This window comes from Miniopterus natalensis, chromosome 2, assembly GCF_054644295.1.
Source record: "Miniopterus natalensis isolate mMinNat1 chromosome 2, mMinNat1.hap1, whole genome shotgun sequence".
Lineage (NCBI taxonomy): Eukaryota > Metazoa > Chordata > Mammalia > Chiroptera > Miniopteridae > Miniopterus > Miniopterus natalensis.
In genome coordinates, this window is record NC_142082.1 from 78,685,024 (window position 1) to 78,695,082 (window position 10,059).

Here is a 10,059-nt window from a genome sequence, read left to right on the forward strand (position 1 = left end):
CCTTGCTCTGAATTACAACTTGTGGTTCTGAATGGACAGGTGATTATGGTTTTCTCCCTTGATTTCTAGGTTGCTTCTTGCAGAGAAGATGGGCCATCTTTGCCGAGACGACTCAGTGGAAGGCTTGCGGTTTTACCCAAATTTGTTTATGACACAGAGCTAAGGGTTTTTTGTATTTGAAATACTGCTTATCCATATACTTGCATCATGTAGAGGTTGTATGATATTGAGCTAAGAGTAAACTCTGATAAACTGAAAATTCACTGGAACTTGCAGTATAATATAAAACCCTTTAAATTTCTTCCTAATATTATGGGGTAGGAAGTTAGGATTTAGGACGAATATAGGAAAATACAGAAAAATGAAGGCCAATGTAAATTTGAAATCATACTACAGTTGTATAGAATCCTCATAGTTTAACTTGAAATATGGTGGATTTTAACTTGATCATCAAATCTAACCATTTTTAAGAAAGGAATTTAATTCGTGGGGTAAGAAAAGGAGAAGTTGCATGTTTGGACAGGTTAGTTTCTTATTTTGGTATAACTAAAATTCACTGAATTATAAACAAGTGAAGTTTTTTTCTGTGTCTGATGTGCCCACTCTGGGGGTTTTCATGAAGCAAGTCCTATGTACAATATAGTTTAAGAACCTTATCACATTGGAACAAAATACCAAACTGCAGAGTACCATAGTAGGCTCCTTCTAAGGCAGGGGTGAGGAACCTTTTTTCTGCCAAGGTCATTTTGATATTTATAACATCATTTGCAGGCCATACAAAATTATCAACTCGAAAATTAGCTATGAAAAAAAGCTTCTAGATTTATTGAATTTCAAGTCCCATGTGCTGTTGCCTTGGCGGGCCAATCCAAATGATTTCATGGGCCATATATGGCCCTTGGGCAAGACGTTCCCTATCCCTGTTCTAAGGGCTTTTCTTTAGAAGCAGTCATAGCATGTCTTCAGCAGACCAAATAAAGCACCTTAAAAAAGGAGAGAATTGTATTTGACTCACATATAAATTATCTGACTAGTTTTTTTAAGTGATGATTTCATGCCTGGCATTTAAAGAATGCAACTATGTCATTTTGTTTAAAAAATGCTGTGGATCTTGAAACTGAACTAAAGAGCTGTATAGACATGCCCAGAGATATGATTACGAATTTGGGAAGTAGATGGCTCAGGAATTCCCTAGGATTGTGTGTGGGTGGAGGGGCTGGAAGAACCTTTAACTAGCTTAGGAAGTTGTTGTTTTTTTACCTCAAAGCCAAGGATGGGAATAAAAGTGGAAAAGTAATATGTCTTCTTTTCCCTCCCTCAAGGAGTTTCACACTGAACTTTTAAATATCTTTCTCTCATATTCCAGCAAATTTTTTTTTTTACCCCACACATGATAAGTTGTGTAGAGAAACTTCCTGCTAAAAAGTATTACTGAGGTAACAAAAACTGGCTAGTACTGAATTTAGATTGCTTGAGTGTTAAAGTGGACTCCCTGACGTCATATGTTCCTGTTATATAGCGTACAGTATGCTGAAATTACTTCAAACTCAGGGACCCCACAAGCACAGAGGAGACTGTCTTTCTGAGACTGAGTCAGATGTGGAAGGCAGTGATGATTTTTGGCCAAGCCTCCAGAGGCGATAGTATCTGTGTTGAGGGAACGATTGAGACCAGGAGGAGGTAATACCTGGCTTCACACTTGAGTGCCACTGCCAGAGGCTGCTATAGGTGCCCTTTGGGAGAGTTGCAGGGTTCCTGAGCTGCAGACCCAGGGAATCCCTCAAAGTGCACCCAGTCAATCCCTGATCCCTCCTGGAAAAGTGGCTGTCACTGCTTCACATCCTCCAGTGACTCGGGAATGTTGTGCCCGAGGCATCCTGCCTTAGTCTTCATTTTCCAAACCTGTCACTGATTCTACATTGTGATGACAGATCCTCTATTTCCTTTATTGCTCAGCCTCAGGTTTGTTTTGGGGGAAATTCAGTGTCTGGCTGCCCAAGTCTTTCAGGCCATAGTGTAAGCTTGTTTGTATGTCACTCCTCTCTGGACTGCACAGCTAAGATTGTTTGAGCTACTGGGATCTAGCTCTAATGGTGTGGATTCATTACAGCCAGCTCCCATAATTCAGCACATTTGTTTACATTAGTGTGGCAACACATTAACAGAAGTGGAGATCTGAATTGTATGCAGTGAACTAAAGAGGCAGTACAGTGACATATGAATATATTTTGCAAAAAAAGTTAGTTAAAAAACAAATATGATTGCTTTCATTGTTTTATTTTTATTATTATTTTTGTTAATCCTCACCTGAGGATATTTTTTCCATTGATTTTTTTTTTTTTTAGAGAGAATGGAAGGGAGGGAAGGAAGGGGAGAGAGAAACATCGATGTGAAAGAAACACATCCATTGGTTGCCTCCCACACACGCCCTGACTGGGGCCGGGAATCGAACCTGCAACCCAGGTATGTGTCCTTGACCAGGAATAGAACCGGTGACCCTTTGGTATGCAGCCCTTCACTCTAACCACTGAGCAACACCTGCCGGGGCATTGTTTTATATTTAAAGTGGGCATTTTTCACATTTTTCACACTTCAGTATATATATTTTTATCTTTTGTTGTTGTCAAGGTGTTATTTTGGTCCTCTATTAGTAGAGGTTATTTTGAAATACAGCCAATCAGGTCCTAAGTGCATAAAAGTTCTGTCTTGGTGCTTATTACTGGTATAATTGTTGTTTTTGCTTTCCTAACTTTGCTCTTAGGAACATTAACTGTTGGTCGCTTTATGGTAATGGAATATTTCTAGTCACATATACTGTCCAAAAATTTTTTACATTGTACAATTGAAGATTGTCTTCAGGGTTAAATGATTGGTATTAATGTATATAGAGTATAGTTATTGCAAAATTTAAAAATAATTTTTCTTAACTTGGTGTCTTTTTAAATACTCTTTGAAAAATATATGAAAATGATAAACCTTTAATCAGAATAAGTCGGTATGTTACAATTTGTTCTTTTAGATTTATAATCAAGAGTTGATTATAAATATTTATGACCTCAAGCTCTTAACTATTTTAGTTGTTTTAAAAGAATCGCAAATGGCTCATGAACTTTTTCTTTAAATTCTTGATGTGAATTCCACTGTTGATTGACAGTGTGTATTTATGTGAATGTACTATATCTTGTTCCCTGTTACCAAACTAATATGACCAGATGTGGATTCATCATGTCATTATTCTCATGCTCAACTACTTAAAATGGTTCTTCTTTGTTGAACAATTCTCAGAGTTTTCATTTTGGAGTAGTAGAGTCACAACTTACAAGGTGGTTAGATTTTAAAGACTGTGCTCAAGTATGAAATCAAACGTGCTCATAATGATCCTTGAAAATCTCTTAAATTGCCAATAAAGTTCTACATATAGTCTTACATTAGAATCCTTGTGGTGATACATGGGTATGAATATTTTATGAATATAATAAGTACAATATATAATAAAAACTATATATCAACAGTAGACTTTTGTAGCACCAATAATTAAACTATTTAAATGTGTCTCCTTTTTTGCTGATAAGTATGGTTGAATTTATGTAAATTCATTGCTAACTCTATCCGTTATGATAGATCTAGAGTATAAGCTCCAGAGGGGCAGAGATTTTGATGCAGATTTTGTTCATGGACATAGCCTCAGAGCCTAGAACAGGGCCTGGCATACAGTAAGCACTCAGTAAGTATTTATTGAATGAATGAACTCTGATGTATTTACCTATTAAAATTTGGCTTCACTTTATCCTACTTTATCTCCCATTCAGTTCAATTAAGAAAACATTTTTTAATACATACCAACTTAGTGTGAGGAACTTTGTGTGGACCACTGGTGGGGGGTGGATACAAAAGTGAGTAAGATATAGCTCCTCCCGTTTAGAGGGTGGCCTACTTGGGGGAAGGGACATGTGAGCAAACTTAATCGAGGATGGAATGAAGTGCATGCCATGGAAGGGGCACAGGTACCATGCTGTGGAAGACCGGAAGGAGCCCTTAGCTCTGATGGAGGAATGTAAGAAGGCCTGTGGGATAGGAAGATCTTGGTAAACTAGGCTCACAAGGACCAAGTGATCAGCAGTGGGTGGAAGGCACTGGGTCAAGGGAACAGCACGAGGTGTGCCCCTTCCTACTTCTGGACCCATTTCCCTTGTCCAGATTTCCTTTGTTACTTCCCACTCACTTCCGCACCCCATCCCCACTAATCCCACCTGCTCTAGAAAAATTTGTTTGGGCCCGGCCGGGCGTGGCTCAGCGGTTGAGCATTGAACTGGGATCCAGACGATCGGGGTTCGATTCCCGGTCAGAGCACATGCCCGGGTTGCGGGCTGGATCAATGACTCTCTCATCATTGGTGGATACAATGACTCTCTCATCATTGGTGTTTCTATCTCTCTCTCTCCCTCTCCTTTCCTCTCTCTGAAATCAATAAAGATATATTTAAAAAAAAAGAAAAGAAAAATTTGTTTTCAGTACACAACTCTACTATTTCTAAACTCCATAAGAGTTATTTCCTGCCCAATATACTTGACTATATTTTGTATTGCTCTCTGTTTTAATGCCATAAGAAAATAGAGAAATTCAGTTTCTTTAAGTTCAAGGACTGTCATACAACGCTTCTTTTGGCTTCCCACTGGCCTAAGTCAGTGATTGTATGTGGTATTGTCCTAGTTAAAGTATTACTTGAATTGAGTGATTTTGGGATTATAATGTGTGATGAGTTCACTTGTAAACCTAAATCTGTGGCCTTTACCCACTTCCCAAGAGGCTTCTCAACTAGACTTGTCTGGGCTCAGCCTACCTGAGACACACTGTTTTATTCAAGTTTTATTATATCGCCCATACCCATGATGCGGGAGCACTCCAGAAAAGTCAGGTTAACACACATGTAAGATCTAGTTATTACATTGAAAATTGGGTAATGCATGTTCTTCCTTGTGTCCTGATAATCATGAATCAGTTAAAGCTTTTCTCTCAATATTATCCAGGGCAATAAAAGATCTCTCTGTGTAAATGGATGTTATTGAGACAGTGAATAAATTTTTACACAATTTGCACAAGATCATTAGAGCAGTTGCTGACCCAGAAAGAGAACTGAAGATATCTTGATAGCCTGCTTGTTTTAGTTCAATACTGACAAGACCATACCACTGTTCTTTTGAAAGCTTTTTTCCCCTTCTCATCTATGTTGCTTGATTTTTATTTTATTATTTTATTTTTTTGTTAATCTTCACCCAAGGATGTTTTTTTCCATTGAGTTTTAGAGAGGGGAAGGGAAGGGGGGGGAGAGATATGTGAGAGAAACACATTGATTGACTGCCTTCTACATGTGCCCTGACTGGATTGGGGATTGAACCTGCAACCCTATTATGTGCCCTTGATTGTGAGTGGAACCTACGACTCTTTGGTTTGTGGGCCAATGCTCTAACCACTGAGCCACACTAGCCAGGATGATGTTGCCTTCTTTTAGAAAAGCTTATTTTAACTGTTCAGTAAAGACAGTAATATAGTTTGGCAAGAATTCTAATTAAGGCAAAAATGACCAAGCACAGGATTCAACCATTTGTATCTGGATTTAGGACCTTCCACCCCTCAAGAATGGGTCTTTAAGGGAGCGTGTGTGTCTGAAAGATGAATGCAGAGCAAGGTGCTTTCTATTTGTTTCACTCAGTCACCAAGGAACTTTAATAGAGCTAATACTGTATGCCTTTTATAGTGGAGGAGAGGAGGGATTGTCATTTGCCCAAGGTTACAGAGACAGGGCTGGAATTAATCTCAGCTCTAACTCCATAGCTCAGTCTTTCCATTGAGCTTTTTGCTTTCAAATCTGAAAATGCCAGGGACCATGACATGTAGTTGAAAAGGAATCTCAACTTGAGTTGAATGGATATTGAACTAGGTAATTCTACTGTTGGTGAAACTGAATGATAGCCTTAAAGCCTTTTTTGAAACTTTGGATAGATTTAATTAGTACTGCTAGAATTAGTTATTTGGCAAGATAATTACTTAGCAACTTTGGTACCTCTGTCAACCCCTGATAATTCTGATAATTGAGTAATTGTGCTACCTTTTAATCCTCACCCAAGCATATTTTTTTCCATTGCTTTTCAGAGAGAGCGGAAGGAGGGGGGGGAGAGAAGAAAGATGAGAAAGGCATCAATGTGAGAGAGATTGATTGGTTTGCCTCCTGAACACACCCTGACTGGGGCGGGGGATCAAGCCTGCAACTGAGGTACATGCCGTTGACCAAAATCGAACCCGGGACCCTTCAGGACACTCAAACCACTGAGCCAAACTGGCTAGGGCTCTGCTACCTTTAAAAGGCTAAGTAATGCATTCAAGGACCTGCAAATGCTGTTTTAAGAGTTTTAAAAATTGAGGTAAAATTTATAAACAGTGAAATGCACAGATCTTGAATAAGTTTTGACAAATGCATAATTTATATAACAGACACTCCAACCTGTAGAATTTATCTGCATCCCAAAAAGTCCCCTGGTGCCTCTTTCCAATCACCTGCTCCCCAGAAGCCACCTCTATGCTGTGATTTCTATTACCATATTAGTTTTGTCTGCTAAATGGTATATTTTGTGTAAAAGAAGAGCAAATGATAAACAGTGTTGCATTGTAGTGTACTCAAAAGCAACCACAACTGTGAAACAAGGTGGAACTCTATCCTCACGTATTCTTTTTAAAAGGTCTTAACCTGCAGATTAGAGTTTTTAAAATTTAATTTAAAAATTAAATAACCAATCCTGCCTCCTGAGAAGAAATAGAATATGCACCTTACCTGAACTGTTTTCTTTTGGAACTCTTCCCTGACATTTGGGAAAGCAAGTATTTTGGGAAACCATGTTTACAACCCACCAGTTATGTCACTTCAATGGCTTACTTTGTGTTCCCCCAAAAGAAAATGACCGGGGAGAGTAGTGATTATATTCGAAATGTCAGGAGACTCTTGGCTCACCCTTAAAGCCCGGGTCCCGCCTGTGGGTTAAGGGTGTGTGTGCGCCCCCTCCCGCTGGCCCTGGTGGGCCAGTCCGCGCTCCTTTCCTGGGGATTTCCTGTCCCCAGCGGGCCGGCCAGGCGCAAGGCGGAAAGGATGCGCTGCCCAGGGCCCGAGGGCCGGCCTCGCTGGATAGCGCCGGCCCCGCCCTCGGAGTGCGGCCCGCCCCGCGCCGTCGGGGGCGGGCCCGGGTGGGGCTGCGGGCAGGGAGCGCGGCGGGCCAGGGCGGGCAGTCCCGGGACGCGGGATGCTCGGTGCGCTTCCTCGCGGGCCCTGAGGCTTCTGCCCGCCGCCCTTCTCTCCACCACGCTCGCCCCCGCCGGGCCACCGCTCCCACCAGCTCCGAGAGGTAAGAAGAGCCTCCCGCGACCGGCAGGCGCTCCCGTGCCGGTGACTTCCCGGACCCTGTTGCCTCCACCCTGCCCGCTGCCCGAAAGCCCTGGTGGACGGTGCCAGTCCTGCGACGCACCCAGTCGCCTTCCCTCACGGCTTGGTGCTCATCCCCAGGCAAAACGCTCTAAAAGCGTGCGTCCGCGTATCTGCCGGTCCCGGCTCTAACCAGAACCCGGCTCTCCCCAGGTGCAGGTGTAGCCGAGGGACTGAGGCCGACTGTGGACTGGGAAGTCCGAGTAGTTGCGACCCTTAAGAGTAGCGTCTTAGGTTCCTAAGCGTTTCAGAAGACGTCAGCTCCCTTCCCCGAAAGAAATCCCTTCTGGGATGTGAGACTATGAGATATAAGCATTTCAAAACGGTCCTCATTTTAAGAGTGCTTTCTCTGACGACACAGGCAGGGCTAGACTTGCAAGCGTGAACTTGACTTGCGGGCCTGTGGAAAGCTGAGTGGATGCGGGGAGCGCACAGCTTCCCGGGGAAGCAGCGTGCGCCGGGGGCAGCGGGGCAGAGCCGCCGGAGTGCGCACATGAATAAGGCCCGTTTACACGCGCGGCTTTGGAATTAGGGATTTCCTCCTAATAAATATTACTATTATAGGTATACACATACGAGCATGTGCAGGTTTATCAGAAGGGGCAAAATAACTTTGCTTCTTTTTCTTTTCCCTTTTATTCTTTAATAAGCCATTGGTCCCCCGGCCTTTAGCTTAATTCATTGTCTTTTTTCTGCAACTACGAAGACACTGTAAGGGTTTATCTTAGCTGGTTTCACCAAAAACGTGGAATCTGAGCTTGGCGTGAAACCATTAGCCATTGAGAATATTCCACAACATCTGTTTACCCTGTAGTTGGTACATTTAGAATTTGTAAACAGTTATGTCTGTGAATGCTATATAGAAGTGTTTTTAAATGTGTATAAAATATACCTAAGTTGTTATTTTCTCAAGACGATTCTCAAGCCAAACATAAGTAGCAAGTACTGTATTGGGAACAACACGTTGGGATAAATTAAGCAAGGTTACCAAAAACAAAAACAAACAAAAAACATGCTATTATCTTTTTTTGTTTTTAATGTGGTGCTTTTTACCCAGCAATTCATTCTATTTTGGGATGCTCTGTTAAAGTCTTCACATTAATGGTTAAGCTAGTGAAAATTCAGCATTTATTTTCAAAAACTTGAGAATATTAAAAAAAAATCTGTATTATGATTTCAGGTAGGATGGTTTATTTTATTATTCCATTTCTAGTCAGTTCTAAATATAGATTATTACACTATTCCAGGCTGTACTGGTCATTGTATTAAGGAGGAAAATGTGTTATAATCACAAAATAAGTTGTAATTAGGAGCTTCTTTAAAAAATAGTTATAACGGGGAAGCAAGCACTGTGGGAAAAACCCTTTCAACTTTTGGGATCTAGGGATGCTTGTTTCTCCTGACTCTGGTTATTGAGTATCCCTGACTTAAAGGAAGATTTTTAATTGCTTGCTGGGGAGGTACATGATGTTCACCTGCTGTCTTCCACAAAGTTTCCCAGTCCACATTCAAAGAAAGGATTTAGGTCAAATCTGTGCCTAATTCTAGCAAAATTGAATTTTTTTGTTGTTGTTGGGAAGGGAAGGGAGTCCTAATCATCTGCATAATTACGCTTTCAATCTCTGCTTTCCTTTGAGGAAGTACAGTACATATTTCCTTTGTTCAACCGACTCCCACTAAAAGAAAGCTAATAGAGACATCAGTTTCTTTCCATTGAACTTTTTATTGTTCTAATCATGCCCTTTGATTCCATTATTTTCTGCCTTATTTGAATAGACATAGTGTATTATATTTGGAATAAAATATATTTATTAAAATTATTAACTGGACAATGGGAATATAAACATTAAGTAAATATATATTTGATTATGTTTAGTAGCCCATTTTTACTAGAGTTTAATATGAAAAAAAGGGGCACTTAAATGCCCTGTACCTTATTCTGTAGTCTAACAGTTATTTATATCAAAATGAGTGCCTACTCCCACAAATCATCCTGAAGCACAGGCCAACAAGGTCTTTCCTGCTCTCCTAGGTGGTCTGGGAAGATTGCTGTATGAAATCATCCTTCTCATGCATACCAGCAGCAACAAGTATTAGAAGACTGACAGATGATGATAATTGTTATTTCTCTGTTTTCTCTTTAGAGTGCCCTAAACAAGGGAAGTCAGGGCCACATGGAGTTCACATTTAATTGCAGTACTGTGGGCATCTCTTTTCAAAGATTTGATAGTTTTGATATAGTTCCTAGGCATTAAGAAATGAAGCAATTTCGATAACACACGGTACAAGAAAGATAGTACATCCATTTGTGGAAGCGAGGCAGGACTTTCTACACAGCACAAGGCAAAATGAAAGTTTGGCAAAAATTTAGTAAATTTACCAAAGTTTGGTAAATCAGTGTGAAATACCAAGCAAATAAATAAGTGAGGATATATTACCAAGCTTGGCTATTAGACGCTAGCTGTTTTGGCTAAGCGGTTAGAGCATTGGCCCGTGGACTGAAGGGGTCCAGGTTTGATTACAGCCAAGGGTACATACCGCAGTTGCAGGCTAGGTCCCCGGTCCCGGTCAGGGCATATGCAGGAGGAAAC

General features: G+C 40.9%; 1 protein-coding gene across 3 annotated transcripts in view; it reads left to right on the top strand.

Moving 5' to 3' along the window:
• VPS36 (vacuolar protein sorting 36 homolog) overlaps positions 1–3,514 on the top strand; it is a 46,709-nt gene extending 43,195 nt beyond the window's left edge. For all 3 annotated transcript variants that reach the window (XM_016213586.2, XM_016213587.2, XM_016213588.2), the window contains one exon: positions 70–3,514. In XM_016213586.2, coding sequence (XP_016069072.1) covers positions 70–163 — 94 coding nt within the window. In that variant the 3' untranslated portion in view covers positions 164–3,514. The remainder of the gene's footprint in view (positions 1–69) is intronic.
• The last annotated feature ends 6,545 nt before the right edge of the window (positions 3,515–10,059 follow it).